Source organism: Eleutherodactylus coqui, chromosome 5 (genome assembly GCF_035609145.1).
Source record: "Eleutherodactylus coqui strain aEleCoq1 chromosome 5, aEleCoq1.hap1, whole genome shotgun sequence".
NCBI classification, from domain to species: domain Eukaryota; kingdom Metazoa; phylum Chordata; class Amphibia; order Anura; family Eleutherodactylidae; genus Eleutherodactylus; species Eleutherodactylus coqui.
Genome location: NC_089841.1, coordinates 90,607,943 through 90,625,357, shown reverse-complemented (window position 1 = coordinate 90,625,357; position 17,415 = coordinate 90,607,943). Strand labels below are relative to the sequence as shown.

At 43.2% G+C, this 17,415-nt stretch overlaps 1 protein-coding gene across 2 annotated transcripts in view; it reads right to left on the bottom strand.

The window, feature by feature from the left end:
- Positions 1-17,415, bottom strand: part of AP3B1 (adaptor related protein complex 3 subunit beta 1) — a 230,603-nt gene that overhangs the window by 133,653 nt on the left and 79,535 nt on the right. For both annotated transcript variants that reach the window (XM_066602845.1, XM_066602844.1), the window contains exons 8-12: positions 14,996-15,145; positions 10,303-10,400; positions 8,096-8,150; positions 7,937-8,008; positions 5,724-5,786 (exon numbers count right to left, since the gene is read on the bottom strand). In XM_066602845.1, coding sequence (XP_066458942.1) covers positions 5,724-5,786; positions 7,937-8,008; positions 8,096-8,150; positions 10,303-10,400; positions 14,996-15,145 — 438 coding nt within the window. The remainder of the gene's footprint in view (positions 1-5,723; positions 5,787-7,936; positions 8,009-8,095; positions 8,151-10,302; positions 10,401-14,995; positions 15,146-17,415) is intronic.

The following is a 17,415-nucleotide window of genomic DNA, read 5'->3' as shown; positions in this document are numbered from 1 at the left end:
CCATCCATAGTTCTGTACATTATCCCCCCCAAGCCATCCATAATTCTGTACATCATCCCCCCCAAGCCATCCATAATTCTGTACATCATCCCCCCCAAGCCATCCATAATTCTGTACATCATCCCCCCCCAAGCCATCCATAATTCTGTACATCATCCCCCCCAAGCCATCCATAATTCTGTACATCATCCCCCCCAAGCCATCCATAGTTCTGTACATCATCCCCCCCCCCAAGCCATCCATAGTTCTGTACATCATCCCCCCAAGCCATCCATAGTTCTGTACATCATCCCCCCAAGCCATTAATAGTTCAGCACATCATCTACCTCCCCCTCAGTCATCCACAGTTCTGCACATCTCCCCCTCTAAGCCATCTGTAGTTCTGCATATCATTTCCCCCTCCTCCCAGCCATTTCCTGTCCTGCACATCATTTCCCCCTCCCAGCTGTCCCAACTCTTACACTGGTGCTCTTGAACATTGGTCCGACTTCCGCTCAGAGCCCTCCTTCACATTTCCCCTTGACAGCCACTAGCAGTGTGCCTCATATCACTTTCAGGCAGCAAGCTGAGACATCAGCGGGCAGCCGGTTTGGGGGCAAGTCATAGAACAGATGTGTTTAGCGCAAGACTACCCATTAGAGCAAAATAGATTGTTTTTTCTACAGCAGCGAGATGTTTAAGTGATGGCCACTAGGTGTCTCCCACTCTTCTAATTTGTTGTCCACTGCCAGTTGGCACTTGGAGTCTGTCTCTAGTAACAGCAATAAGACGGAGAACAGAAAGTGAAGTAAGACTCATGCTGTCCATAGAAGTCTATGGAGAGGAGAGTGTGGGGAAGTGAGCTGCCGAAAAAGCAAAGACTCACGGAAATGTTACTGCTGCTAATATTAAGTTAATTGCAACAGCTGGAATCCTATCACCACCACACAGTACTTCTCTAGTGTCCTCCATGATAAAAAGTTATGCCTGTGTGTTAGGGCACATTGGTGTTGGAGTTGGTGTAAGAAGGAGGGATTTGGGTTCCTGGAGAACTGGGCTGACTTTGCGGTCGGCTACAGGCTCTACCGTAGGGACGGGCTGCATCTAAATGGGGAGGGTGCAGCTGTGCTGGGGGAAAAGATGGCTAGAAGGCTGGAGGAGTGTTTAAACTAGGGACTGGGGGGGGAGGGCAAAATGAGAAATAGTGGGGTAGCCAGTGTAATTAGCGATCTGGGTCCAAGCAAAGGGAATGGGGGACGAGCAGGGGGTGGGGTTAGTACAGTTAGAACTGATAGATCAGCCATAAGTACGAATAGCAACAAAACAAATTTAAAAAACAAAAAAAATGATATAAATTGTATGATCACGAATGCACGAAGTCTGATCGGTAAAGTGGGCGAGCTTGAAGCAAGAATGACTGATGAAAGTTATGACATAGTCGGAATTACTGAAACATGGCTTGATGATAAGTGCGATTGGGCGGTGAATTTGCAGGGGTACAGTCTCTTCAGAAGAGACCGAAGGAACCAGAAAGGGGGAGGGGTATGTCTGTACGTCAAATCGAACTTGAAGCCGAGGCTACGGGAGGATATAGGGGTAGGAGACGAACAGGTGGAATCTCTGTGGGTAGAAATACAGGGAGGAAAAAATAACAAAATCCTGATAGGGGTCTTCTATCGACCACCAAAAGCAACAGAAGAAACTGAAGACTTACTACTAAGGCAGATAGAAGAGGTGTCAAAACGAAACGAAGTAATTATCATGGGGGACTTTAATTACCCAGATATAACATGGGAGAACGAAACCTGCAAATCTCACAGGGGTGATAAGTTCTTGAGAGTAATTAAAGACAATTACCTGAACCAACTTGTGCAGGAACCAACAAGAGGGAGGGCCATTCTGGACCTAGTACTAACTAACAAACCGGAACGTATAAGGGGGGTGCAGGTTGAGGGGCACTTGGGGAACAGCGACCACAATATAATCAACTTCCAGCTGTCAATCAATAGGAAGCCTCATCAGGGAGCGACAAAGAAACTAAACTTTAGTAAAGCAAAATTTGATGAGCTTAGAACTACTATCGGTAACATTAATTGGGACAACATCCTCAAAAATATCAGTACGGAGGAAAAATGGGAAAAGTTCAAAAGGATCCTAATCACCTCATGTGAGCAGTTCATTCCCTTTAAAAATAAAAGAAACTCAGCTAAAAGGAAACCAATGTGGCTCGACAAGACGGTACGAGGGACAATAAACGAAAAGAAGAAAGCGTTCAAACTACTAAAGCAAGAAGGCAGCGAAGAAGCGCTAAAATCATACAGGGAAAAAAACAAAATATGCAAAGATACGATCAAAACTGCCAAGGAGGAAGCAGAAAGACGGATCGCAAAAGAGAGCAGAAACAACCCGAAGCTATTTTTCAACTACATAAACAGCAAAAGGATTTGCAGGGAGAGCGCTGGCCCTTTAAAAAACAATGCAGGAGAAATCATTGATGATGACGAAGGGAAAGCAAATCTACTAAACAGCTTCTTCTCAAGTGTGTTCACCAAAGAAAAGGAAATGCCACACGAGATGCAGGGGAATAAAACGAACCCCTCACAAAATATCTCATACCTAACGCAGGAGGAGGTGCGGAAGCGTCTAAAGAAAACTAAAATTGATAAATCACCGGGCCCAGATGGATTACACCCAAGGATACTAAAGGAACTAAGTGACGAGATAGCTAGGCCGCTATACCTAATATTTCTAGACACTATCAAGACCGGAGTAGTACCATTGGACTGGCGCATTGCCAACTTGGTTCCAATTTACAAAAAAGGGAGCAAAAGTGAGCCTGGTAACTACAGGCCAGTAAGTCTCACTTCAGTAACGGGAAAAATTTTCGAGGGGATTCTAAGAGACGCCATCGATGAGTACCTCAAGGAGATTAAGGGAATAACTCCTCACCAGCATGGATTCATGAAGGGTCGCTCATGTCAGACAAATCTGATCAGTTTCTACGATGAAGTAAGCTCTAAGCTGGACCAGGGAGAATCTATTGATCTTGTATATCTGGACTTCTCTAAAGCCTTTGACACCGTGCCACATAATAGGCTAATATACAAAATGAGGCAGCTCGGATTGGGTGAAAACATGTGTAAGTGGGTAAAAAATTGGCTCAGAGATAGAAAGCAGAGGGTGGTAATAAATGGTTCGTACTCTGCTTGGACCACAGTCGCTAGCGGGGTGCCACAGGGTTCAGTATTAGGCCCCACTCTGTTCAACATATTTATTAATGACCTGATAGAGGGGCTGCACAGCAAAATATCAATATTTGCAGATGACACAAAATTATACAATATAATTAATGCAACGGAGGACAATGTGCGGCTACAAACGGACCTGGATAAGATGGGGGCTTGGGCAGAAAAATGGCAAGTGAAGTTCAATGTTGAAAAATGTAAGACTATGCACATGGGCAGGAGGAACGGATGTCACAAATATTCACTTAATGGGGTACCGCTGGGGAAAAGTGATATGGAAAAGGATCTAGGGGTATTAGTGGATAATAGACTAAACTGGAGTAACCAATGCCAGTCAGCTGCTGCAAAGGCAAATAAAGTCTTGGGGTGCATTAAAAGAGGTATAGGGGCGAAGGACGAGAACATTATCCTTCCATTATATAAGGCACTTGTCAGGCCTCACATGGAGTACTGCGTACAATTCTGGACACCGGTGCTCAGGAAAGATGTCACAGTGCTTGAAGGGGTTCAAAGAAGGGCAACTAAACTAATACATGGAATGACGGGACTGGAATACCCAGAGAGGCTATCCAAATTGGGACTATTTACTCTAGAAAAAAGAAGGTTAAGAGGTGACCAAATAACCATGTATAAGTACATGAGGGGACAACACATGGATCTCTCCCGTGATCTGTTTACACCCAGGACCACAAAGGTAACAAGAGGACATCCGCTACGATTAGAGGAAAGTAGGTTTCATCACCAACATAGAAAGGGGTTCTTTACTGTAAGAGCAGTTAGACTGTGGAACTCTCTACCGGAGGAAGTGGTGATGGCAAAATCGATAGAGGAGTTTAAAAGGGGACTTGATGTCTTTCTGGAGAAGAAGTATATTACAGGATATAAATATTAGGTTAAGTGTCAATCCTGGTATACAGGCAGGTAGGAACTATTAGGGGTTGATCCAGGGAACAGTCTGATTGCCATTAGGGAGTCGGGAAGGAATTTTTCCCCCAAAAGGGCTAATTGGCTTCTGGCCTTGGGGTTTTTTGCCTTCCTCTGGATCAACACAGTAGGATAGACAGGCTGGACTAGATGGACAATGTCTTCATTCGGCCTTACATACTATGTTACTATGTTACATACTATGTTACATTAAGATGTTGCAGAAAGGCTTTAGATCTTTCACAGTGATAAATCAACTGCATATCTAGATCAAAAACTACATCAAAAAGAGCGGATTTTGATTCTGATTCAGCAGCGGCTCACAATGGATTTCATCCTGCACATAGCACTGCTCTCATCTCGAAATACTGTGGGCTTAGCAACAAGAGTGCAGAGCACACTGTCACCTGACATCCACTACTGGAGTACCGTGGCCACTGGTCATGTGATGCGGAAGGGGAAAGATGGCGGCACTCAGTAAAGGTTGCAAGGTGACTCTGCACACTGCGCTCTCGGTGCTGGCAGCACTCTGTATTCGGAGCATTATGTGCAGGTTGAAATCAGATTCACAATCCGCAATTTGTCTTGTGATGTTGCAGAAATGTTGTGTATGCCACAACATTTCCCCGTGTGAATATACCCTTACAGAATGTAAAGTCTATGTGCACAGTGTATAGAAGATAGCATAACAGCAGGTTCCTCCCAAAAGCTTAGAGACAACTGAAAATAACAGATAAGGCCTGCAGGAGGAAAAGTGGTGATAAATGCAGGATACAACTTATATAATGGTCAGATCGATTGTTATACCTCATATACAAACGGTAGCCTATTCTGAAAAGTCACCTGAAAAGTTAGGTATGCTTTAAAGTTGTTGTCCCACTTCCAGCTGTTTTGCTGCAAGAAGGAAGCTCCACACATTGTGCAGTGGCCCGATTTGGTATTGATGTAAATGGGATGCGGCCTGAGGTACCAACCCACGTCCCTGCACAATATAAGCAGCAAAACAGCTACAAATGCGATAACCCCCTTAAAAAAACAAAAAAAACAAAACAGGAACAATCGTCTCCTCTCCAATCCCATCAGGTTTTCTCAATGTAGCTGTATGAGACCGTATTTTAGGGGAAGAGGGGTAGCTTTTGTAGCAACCATTTTGGGGTATAATTAATGCAGTTAGTCAAGATCCAGTCTTTCATGGCATATTCATAGGAATTCCCTTCTATTACTCAGTCACTTCTCACATTTTGTTGCTCAGAGGCTTATCCAATTTTTAGTGACTGTGCAGATTTTAAAAACTGCAGCGTCCCCGCTTCCCTGCCAGGGGCAAATCATGTAAGAAATGATACCATAATGGTTTAAGGCAATAAAACAATTAGTTCCCATATAGCCATTTCTACCAGATTAGGAAATCAACATAAAATAAAAATATTATAGGTTCCCTAATGTATATAGTTTTGCCATGTGACAGATAAGCCATCACATCATAGTGGACAGCGAAGCATTTCTTCCATCTGGCTAGCAGCTCTGCTGCACACACTATAGCATGACTATAGGACAATAATGCACTAAAATACATACCTGGAACTCGCGGAGCAGAGTGGAGATGTTGGTTTCAGTTGCCAGGTTAGTCATTATTTCAAGCTGCAAGAACAGATACGATATGAGAGCATGGAATAACGCAGTCTGTCATACACGGAAATTAGATCCCGGCGTCAGATAAAAGGAATATTAGAGATGGAGCAGTCTAAGTAGAAAACATACATTGCGGTATGCCCTGCGCCTGAGGGGACGGTGCATGGCACAGCGATTCACTGAACACACGTGTGCCATATACACCCAGGGCAGCATACATGTCCCAGGACCTGCACTAGGCACAAAGGGCCTTTCCCATGGCACAATTATCATGTGAATAATCATTAAGTCAAACACTTACAGCAACCGAATGATCAGTGATAAATCGTTAGCTACTAGCTGATCTAATCTTTCAAGCAGCCCTAAAAATTGTTGCTCTGCAGACAATCCTTTGATGTAAACAGGGGTGTAGCGATTGCCGACTAGAAACGTGTGGCTCTGATCAATGGACGGCTGAAACTGACCAAAATAGTTATTGCCCAATGTAATTGCATGCCAAGTGAACGATATACGGTCGCTACTTCACTGCTTGTCGTACGCTTGCTCCAATTCATCTGGCAGTATAAAAGGGCCTTAATACAACATTTATCTTTTTCCTATGTTCCTTAATGGTTTATTAGCAATCATGAATACACCAACTATAAAGCAAATTCTGTGTTCGTTAGCCAGTTCGTTATTTTTTCAATAAGTGGCAAAAAAAAAACCCCCAAAAAAACCTTTAGCCTTACTGTGCAGAGGTTAGCTACTACCTATTACAAGCAGCTATCCGCTGCACTAAGACTATTGCCTGAAACCAGTATTGCACTTTTCCTACTGTCAGAGCACAACTCTGGACAGGCAATAGGAGGGTTAGGCTGCCTGTCCATGAGCGTTTTTTCATTGCGTTCCCCACAGCGATAATCCAGCTGCGGGAAACGCAATGCATGCTTTCCATAGCGTTGCTATGGAAAGAGCGCACCCCCCCCCCCCACCCCCCCGTCCACAAGCGTAGAATCCTAGCGATTCTCCGCTCGCAGCGGGCAAATCGCAGCATGCTGCGAATTGCCGCAATTCTCCGCGATGAGCCCATTTGTCAGATAGGCTGACAGCGCAGATCCGTCTGCTGGCTCCTGCTCCCAGGCGGCGGCTCCCGCGGCAGAGATCCATCGCGGGCTATCGCAACACCCGTGAACAGGCAGCCTTATTCTGTTAAGGCTAGTTTCACATAGGCGAGTGAGATATCGCTGCGAGAAAATCACATATGTGCTTAGGAAAAGTTTGAGTGTCAGCAATGCTTTTTCCTGAAAATAAACTTGCATTGCTGCCGCTTGCGATTTTCTCAAACGATAGAGAATAGGAGTTGCTAATGTTAAAACCACATCGCAAGTTTGTGCGTTGTGATGCGATGCAGCAAAGGCTCCGTAGGGCAACATGCGCGAGGTAAAAACAGCCCTGCAAAACGCAGAAAGATAGGGCATGCAGTGATTTCCAAATCTCGCAACATTGCATGATAGGAAACATCGCAGATGGGAATGAAGCTGTTGAAAAGCATGGGTTTCAGAATTCCGTGTTTTCTCTAACTCTCAAAGATAGCACCATTTTCTCACCGGTGTAAAACCGGCCCAAAGAGGTTTTTCACAAGAAACCAAGAAGCAGTGTGCACTTCCACATTACCTCTTAACCCTTTGCAATCCAATTTTAGATTCAGGGTTTCCTTGGGGGCTCTCTCTTTCTACCATTATACAACGGCACCATCTGCTGGCTAGAGCCAGTACTGCGGTATGCGACATGCTGGAGAGGCCCCTGACAACAGAGCGGCCAGTAATCTACAGTAAGAATACCCTGCCGGACGTCTTCCAACATCGGAGCTGTACAGCCTTCAATCAGAATGTCTTTAGACATCAGACAGTGGATTGGAAAGGGTTAATTCCTGATGCAAGCACAGAAATAACTGCATAACATGCATCTTGGAGAGACCAATCACGTTCATCAGTCACAAAGCCGGAGGCATCAGCTGTGAGAAGCTTCTTACCTTCCAATCTATAGTACTCTGATGAGCTGTTGGCTACTTGTCAGGGGGCAAAATGTATGATCATACAAAACGAGGACAAAAAATGTGACAGATGAACATTAGTAAATTCCCGTGGCAGGTAACACTGCACCCAACCGCTTGCTCATACCTTTAGGATCTTTATCATGGTGGGGTCAGTTGATCGAACATAGAAGCTCTTTAAAAATGGCTCAAACAAACCCTAGGAATTAAACATAAGTAATGCATTAAACAGCTGGCGTTCACTACAGATCTCAGCTCCTATGTTACAAGTCTGAATTTGGATTACCTTCCGCTGTATGGACATGGTCGCAATGTTCTGAAGAACAATGTACTGCACTTCCCTAAAGAAGGGTACAAAACTTGATCAAACTAAATACTCTGATGTCACAAAGTAAAAAAATGAGTCAATAAATAGGTTTATCATTGAGCAAATCATAACAGCAAAACTGAACATACAACTAGGCTCTTAAAAAGGCACTGCAAGTACAGTGCCTAAATCCCCATTTACACGCAAAGATGATTGCTCAAAATTCTTTCAAAAGATAAAGAGTATGACTATTTTGAGCGATCATTTTATAACTAAATTACTAAATGGGCACTAATGCTCATTAGTACTTTATCAGCTTCATTTGCATGCAAATGAACCTCCAGGAGTCCTTACTGAACTTTGCAGGAGGTCTGAGCTCTATAATTAGCTCCATTGTTCTGGCATGGGCTGCTTAGAGAAAACAATGTAATCTCTAGCTCCCGTGTAGATAACAGCCTGCAGTCTGTTTTCTCTCACGGGCTGCACAGAGAATACAAGGTTATCTCCTGCTCCCAGCGTGCGGTCTGAACGATGGTTTTTAAACTCAACTAAAAATCAACCTTCAAACAAAAAGTGCACAATGGTAGCATTTACACACAACGATTATTGCTCAAAAGCCATAGGTTTAACTAATTTCGAGCGATATTGTTGCGTGTAAAAGGGCCTTAACGGTAAGGCATAAGACCAAAGATAAGTCATACACCTCCCCTTCAGACCCTGCACTAGATAGAACATGGGAGTTTGGAGCTTTTCCTAGTGTACATGTTTCTTTATATATATTAAAAAAAAAATAAAAATTTTGCTTTTACTAAATGAAAAGATAGTAAAACATATCCCATTGTTTTTGCTTTTTAATTTTTGTCTGTACGCGTTACCTTTTATTATTATTCCGTCTATGACAATGAGGGGACTGCTAAAAAGTTCTCTATAAGATAGGAAGTGTCAGACTGTTTTACGCTTAGTGTGAGAACTGCTGGAAAATGTAACGAAAATAGACCACAATGTTTAACCCCTTTAGGACACGGGACTTAAGTCCCCTTAACCCCCCCCCCCCTTATTTTAGTCTTCTCCTCCCCACTCTTAACTCATTTATTTCATTAACGTCTGAGAGCTTGTTTTTTGCAGGGCGAGTTGTATTTCTCAATGGCACTATGTAATGTACCGTATAATGTACTGAAAAACTTAAATTCTAAGTGGAGTGAAATGGAAAAAGAAAAAAAAATTTCTGCCATCCTTGAGGGGATCTTGTTTCTACGGTGTACAGACTGCAGCAAAAATGACACAATAACTTTATTCTAATCATCAGTATAATTACTATGCTACCAAATTTATATAGTTTTTTTTCTGCTATATTACTTTTTCAAAAGATAATTTATTTTTTTTAATAATTTTCTGCCGCCATCTAACAGCCATAACTTTATTTTTCCGTCGACATAATTGTGCATGGGCTCGTTTTGCAGCAGGTCCTGTAGTTACTATTGGTACTATGTTGGAGTACATACGACTTTTTGATTGCTTTTTAAATACATTTTTCCTTGGAGACGGGTGAAAAAAGCCCCCCAAAAAAACGCAATTCTTCTATGGATGAAGGGTACCAAATATGCTTTTGTTTTTTTATTTAGATTTTTTTAAATATAAGTATGGCAAAAGGAAGGGGAGGGGTGGTAAACTTAAATTATGCCATAGCATTACATTATACAGTGTTCTGACAGGCAATCTATCAAGCCACGTCACAGATAAGGCTTGATAGGCAATCTGCAATGGCAGCTCCCATGGTAACCACACGGCACCCCACACACTCGTCGCCGGGGGGGGGGGGGGGGGGCAGTATGGGACCTCCGACCATCGATCGGGGTCATTTAAATGCCACTGTTAGAATTGATGGTGGAATTTAAAGGGATTTACATGAGTTAAACACAAGTTGCACTAAATCCTTTCCCACAAAACAATATATCAATGTGCTCAGCTCAGGTCTGAATATTCAAGCCGACAGGTTCCCTTTAGCATAAAAACTTGATTTATAGAATAGGTCATTTACTGACAACCCATTCCCTTTAAGGATAGTCCTGCCACATCGGCGAGGTCTCAAACCAAAAACAGTTGTGCAATTAATCACAATTACCTCACTCAGATGCAGGAGTAAAAGAGATTAAGATATAAAGAACAAAGCAATTATGTCAGCATACCTATGACTGCGGAGTAGACGAACCAAGGATTTAGCAATCATACTGGTTTCAGATTTTGGGGCCAAGTGCCAATAAAGTTGTGCCACAGCCACAACGACCTGTTCAAAACATTTGGTTAATATGTGACGGATATAAGCAGAGGGCTTACTAAAAATGTAAACCATCTATCCCAAGCGTTCATCAGGCACTGCATTATAGATTTTTATTCCATTTCGTTCACTTACACAACGGGTCAAAAATTTAGAACACCTCAATTTTTACAGTTTTTATTGAAATGTGCAGTTTTAGGTCTGAAAAGTACTTTGAAATGAAAGTAAAGAACAAACAAGTTAATATGAATAAAACATATTGGATTAACTTTGTTTCACCAAAATTGAATCTAGAATTTCGATTCTTCAATGTTGTCACCTCTAGTTGATGAAGGAGCTTTATAATTGAGGCATTCTTTCTCCAAATACATTTAGCCATTGTTCAGATATTCCTTCCCAACATAGTTGCAGAAGTTCCCACAAATGTGCTGCACTTGTAGGTTGTTTTGCTCTCAGCCTTCTGTCAAGTTCATCCCAAACAAGCTCAATGAGGTTTACATCTGAAGACTGTGCATGTAATTTTATTCTCTGAAGCCTACTGGCTTCTTCTGGTCTTCTTAAGTAGTTTTGATATACCTTAGAAGTATGTTTTGGATCATTGTCTTGCTGTAGTATGAACCCCTGACCTACTAGGTGTACAGATGGTACTGCATGGTGTATCAAAATGCTATGGTAGCTCTTTTTGTCCAGTGTGCCCGTCACTATGCAAAATGCCAACTCTGGATCCAGTAAAAGAGCTTTAGACCATTACACTTCCTCCTCCAAGTTTGGCAGTTGGTGTCACACGCTCAGGAACATCCTTTCATCTATCTAATTGTATACAAAAAACCCTGCATCATAGACAAAAGATATCAAATTCTGATTAATCAGTATATAAGACCTTCTTCCACTCTTCAATAGTTCACTGGAGGTGCTGCTTGGCCCAGGCAAGCTTTTTTTTTTCTCTAGTTCTGCAATCTTAGCAGTGCTTTTCTCACTGATAGACCCCCTGCACACAGGCAGAAATACTGCGGTGGGATCTCTCGCAGAATTTCCACCCGTGGAAGCTGCCATGGGATTGCATTAAAAAAAACATAACGCAATCCTAGGCAGACGGCCGCGATTTGTCTGTGTGAAATCATACGCAGAAAACAAATCGCGGCATGTCACTCCCAGCCGTGGGCTGGCCAGCAGCCCGCACATCAAAGAGCCAGAGCCACGGTAGAAGGTGAGACCCGCACTGGTCCCTGCAAGGGCGTGGATCAGGTCCCGCTGAGAGAATTCTCGTAGCGGGATCCGTCCCGGCCGTCTGCAGGCGGCCATACCCTACATGTCAAACATTTTTGCTGCATTAAGCTGTGAGCTGATCACTCAAACTGTTAACTCTCAACAACTTATCATGTGATTTTGTAGTGGCCTTTGGTCTGCCAGACCTCTTCCTGCCAGAATTTCTAAGTGCCTTTTGATACTATAGGAAACTGTACTGACTGCCACCTTGGCTTTCTTGGCAATTTCTCTGTAAGACAGACCTACACACTTCTGAGTGTCATAATGGTCTGTCTTCTCTGATTAATTGCCTTTTTCTTTAATTGATATTAATGTGCTCTGCCCTGAAGAGCAAAAATATCCAAATCTTGCCCTAGAGGGTGTTGTAATGCAGTCTGTTCCAACACTAGTTATATAGAATCACGGGGTTTGAAAGTAATCTACAAAAGGTTGAGACAGCTGTAGGAATAATTTGCATCCAATTTCAAACCATAATTTGCTTTCTGTGCTGCAGAGCAGCTGTACTTGATGTGTTCTCTGAAAAGGGCCTTTGGTTAAAATCATAAATGCAAGCTATTATTGTTTCAGATTATAATTTCATAAAATATGTTAACTTACTTTTGAACCCTTGAACCATTTCATGTTATTTGCTAGTACTTAAACCATGTTAATGTGAAAAACAACAATTGAGGTATTCTAAAACCAGTATAGCATATACATATTCCACAGCAATGTACACAGATTGTCATTACTTACATAGTTTAGTCTGTCCCATATAAAAATTTATGAGATTTTCCAAAACTGAAAGGATCTTAAAAAAAAAAAAAAAAAAAGACCCAACGGCTCAAAAAAAATGTAATAGCTTCTGTATAAGAGGAGAATATTGGTGTGAGAGAGTAAGGCCTCATGTCCACGGGGAAAATCAGGTCCCTCCTGCCCCGCGGACATGAGGGCTGAAAATAGGAATTTAAAAGAATTTACTCATCCGGCGCGGGCGGGGAAAGCCTTCTCTTCCTCACGGCTGGATCTTCTTTTTCGGCCGGCGGATGAATTCGTCACGCCGGCGGCACGTCGCCGGCACGTCGTCGACGTGCCGCGCGCATGCGCCGGGCACATCCGCCGAGCCGAAGCAAGAAAGATCCGGCCGTGAGGAAGAGAAGACCTTCCCCGCCCGCGCCGGATGAGTAAATTCTTTTAAATTCCTATTTTAGGTCTCCCGCGGATCCGGACGGCTTCCATAGGCTGCAATAGAAGCCCGCGGGAGCCGTCCCCGCGGGAGACCCGCACGAAAATGGAGCATGGTCCAGATTTTTTCATGCTTCATTTTTTTAAAATCCCTTTTATTGACCATCCGCGGGTATTTATCTACCCGCGGGTGGTCAATGCATCCCTATGGGGTGCGGATCCGCGGGCAGAAGAAGAGTTAAAATCTGCTGCGGATTTTAATTCTTCTTTTGCCCGTGGACATGAGGCCTAAGAGTATGTGGCCCTCATACTTGCCTAACAGTTTCCACAAAACTCTGACATTGTCAAAGAGGTACAAATGCTCTGGAAAAAAAAAAAAGATGGATAAAACCCTTTTTTCCAATTAGGCAAATTTACATTGTTTATAACCCCTTGAGTGGCGGGTTTCCTACCACCCTGTCGTGCCCACCAGAGCAGGTTTTTTTAAATGGTCTAATTATTGAATTTCAACTAATTTTGCAGTTGCGTCTCAAGAGCCATAACTTTTTCATTTTTCCATTGACATGGCCATATAAGGGCTTGTTTTTTGCGGGACAAGTTGTGATTTTTTTAAACAGGGGGGAGGAAAAAAAGAAATGGGCAAAAAAGAAAAAATGGGGCCATGTCATTAAAAGGTTAAATAATGTACTAACTTCCTTCTCTGGGTCATTACGACGCATGGATACCACATATTTGATTTTTGATTTTTTACAAAGTAAAGGGAGACAAGTATTTTTTTTATTTACTTTTGGTTTTTTTTACTTTTTTTTTGTCCCTTTAGGGGACTTCCACAGGGACCCATCAGGACCCCCTGATCACATTCCGGGGGTCCAATGGTGACAGCCCTTTACATGCTGCAGTGACAGCCCTTTACATGCTGCAGTCACACAGACTGCAGCATGTAAAGGGTTAACACAGCAGAGATCGGAGGTTTTCTCTGATCTCTGCTGTAAGAGCTAGTACCTAGCTGTCCTCTGACAGCCAAGCACCAGCTCTCCCTGCCACAGAGACCATCGGCTTGCTTCTGACAAGCCGATGGTCTCTATGGCAACCTATAAACAAAGCAGGAGATTTCCGGCAGATCGGCAATATCTTCTGCTGGTTTTTCAAAGCCCTTGCTTTGTTCTCTGTGGGACTGTGCAGGCAGAGCACACTGTCACAGCTTGTGGCATTGTGCTCTGCAGCTCCCATAGTGATACATAGCCCGGAAATCTTCCGGGCTATATCACTATCGGCAGTGGAGCTCGTCCCGGAAAATTTCCGGGCGTGCCACTCAAGGGGTTAAAGGACTTTCCCTAAAATAAGAAATCGTGTGAAACTGAACATTACGCTATTGTTCTCCATAACCTGCCTAAAATCATAAAAGCCTTACAGATTAAATAAGTCTGCATAACCTGTATGGCAATCTAAAGATTTATGCTCCCCAGGAACATAACCGCTTATAGTCAGAGGTGACCACTAGAGATGAGCGAGTATATTCGCTAAGGCACATTACTCGAGTGAGTAGTGCCTTAGCAGAGTATCTCCCCGCTCGTCTCTAAAGATTCAGGGGCCGGCGGGGGAGAGCGGGGAGATCTCTCTCTCCCTCTCTCCCCGCCGCAACTCACCTGTCACCCGCGCCGCCCCCCGAATCTTTAGAGACGAGCGGGGAGATACTCGGCTAAGGCACTACTCGCTCGAGTAATGTGCCTTAGCGAGTATACTCGCTCATCTCTAGTGACCACCAACATTCAGCCATGCATGATTGTGGGTGACCTGTAGACTGATTTTGCATTCCGTCAACAGTTATCTTATGTATATTAAAACACTCCATGAGAAACCCAGACACACTGTGTAACGCCTCGTGTAGAAGGGGTGGTGAACACCAAAAGAGGGAAATTATTCCCTTCCTGTACCACATATAACAGTATTGATTTTTTTTTTTGTTTTTCAGGCTTTTTTCTTAAAAAGGGACAACCGATTTCTGGATTTTGTGTCAGTCCACATTCCTGATCGTTCTGTCTCACATTTTCATAGATATTTACAAATCTAAGTTTCAACTTTAGGTTTGGCATCTCTAAGCTACAATGGAACAACCGTCTAAAAACACTAGAAGGTGTCAGAGAAATACCCAGATGATAACTACGTGATCGTACCGCAGCATTTCTGCTCTGTAGCAAAGGCTTAGTGTTTTTTAATAGTAGCCTGTGGTCTGGATCCATCGTATATGGCCTTTTCCGGTCAGCTGGTTTCTCATTTTCTTCATCATCGGATTCATAAAAGTTGTTTGCATTTTCATCTTCATCCTGTACAAAGATAATCAGTCAAATCAGTAAGAGGCAAAAAGGATAAAGCATAACACAGGGCAGGAGAATAGTCATGTAGGAAATGGAGCACTGGAAGTCTTTTCAATCACTAGATTCTGTCGGAATAAGATACAAACTTTTTTTTACTAAAATACATTTGGCTGATTAAACAGGTCAGGGTGAAATTTGACACTAGTATTATGCCATCTAAACTGGCATATGAATGTGGCAATACCCACTACGTGCTGCTTTTAAATGGATTAAAAATATAATTTATTTTTTTAAACAGGGTTTTGTTTTTTTTTTAAATAAAAAACTTTATTGAACTTTGACAGCATTTTTTATTCCCAAAAAGGGACTAGAAAATGCAATTTTTTTGATTGCTAGAATAGTATACTGCATTACTTATGTAGTGCATTCTACTAAGCCTATGACAGCAGCCTATTAGACTCTGCAGGCGGCGGTGCCTAATACTTTGAGTTAAGGCCCATTTACACTGGACGAATGTCAGGCCAACAATGCCTGACTCATCCCCGCATATACATGCTCTCATGCTGCTACACAGGAGAGAGTATCGCTGGCTCACTCAGAGTGGCCAGCAGGGAGGCAGGGCGGTTAGAGATTTTTCCTTGCTCTCCCCTGTCCCTCTCTATTCACTTCAAGCAGCTTAAAATCTTGAACTATGATTGTTCAGTGTAAACAGCAGCCGTTCAGCACTTAACGTCCGCTGCCTTAAGTGAATGGAGAGGGGAGGGGAAAAGTGGGGAGTGAAATCTCTAACAGCCGACCCACCTCTCTGCTGGCCGCTCTGTGAGCGAGCCAGTGATACTCACTCCTGTTTAACAGCATGGGAGCGAGTATGTGTAGGGACAAGCGTCGGGCATCGTTTGCCCGATGTTCGTCCAGTGTAAAAGGTCCTTTACATGGCAGACATGGAGGCTTTTTGTCAGGCTTCCGGCTGCCATGGAAACCCAGTGGTACATTACAATTGCATTGTGGGGTGCCAATAGATGACAGCATATAAGCCTATCTGCTTATATGTTGCAGTTGCTATTAATTGTAGCATGTAAGGAGTTAAGCGGCCAGGATCTGAGGTTTATCTGTTCCTGTCTGTTAGAGCAGGTGCCTGGCTGTCAGAAGTCAGCCAAGCCACCGCTTAAAAAGATGTATGTGCAAGTTTAAAGCCCATTAGTGAGGTCAGTAAAAAGGCGTATTGCAGTCTCTAAGGGGTTAATGTCCGTCATATGACTGTCTACACAGTGCAGATAAACCACATCAAATTTTCTAGAAGAAATCTGCTAAAATTACTATACTTTACTACTTTTCAACATAACAAAACAGGATATAGTTCATAATCACTACAAGTAAAAAGTATAAACAGGTTTCTCAACTTTTTACATGAACCAACTGAAAAAAAAAAAGTGGACTCTCCCTTGAAGTACTTTGTCTACAACACACCTAGTCTGATCTCTTTACCTATTGGTTGAATTTTGTCCCAGCTAGTCAGGTTTGCAGTTAAGAGAACGTATGGCTGTGATTATACATGGCAGACACAACACAATTTTGCAAAAAGTATGGCCAAACCTGCTCTGACTGCAACCTGTGAACACAGCCTTTCAAAACTAACCAGCAAGCAAAAGTCAAAACTATAATGGTGGCCTTAAAGGGGTTGTCCCGCGCCGAAACAAGTTTTTTTTTTTCAATAGCCCCCCCGTTCGGCGCGAGACAAACCCGATGCAGGGATAAAAAAAACAAAAACGGGTAGTACTTACCGAATCCCCGCGCTCCGGTGACTTCTTACTTACCTTGTGAAGATGGCCGCCGGGATCTTCACCCTCGGTGGACCGCAGGTCTTCTGTGCGTTCCATTGCCGATTCCAGCCTCCTGATTGGCTGGAATCGGCACACGTGACGGGGCGGAGCTACACGGAGCAGCTCTCCAGCACGAGCGCCCCATTCAACACAGAGAAGACCGGACTGCGCAAGCGCGTCTAATCGGGAGATTAGACACTGAAAATTAGACGGCACCATGGAGACGAGGATGCTAGCAACGGAGCAGGTAAGTGAATAACTTCTGTATGGCTCATAATTAATGCACAATGTACATTACAAAGTGCATTAATATGGCCATACAGAAGTTTATACCCCAACTTTGTTTCGCGGGACAACCCCTTTAAGGTGCATTTAGGTGGAACGATTATTGTTCAAAAAGATCGCTGGATCGTTCGAATCTGAATGATAATCGTTCAATGTAACAACCAGCCAACGATC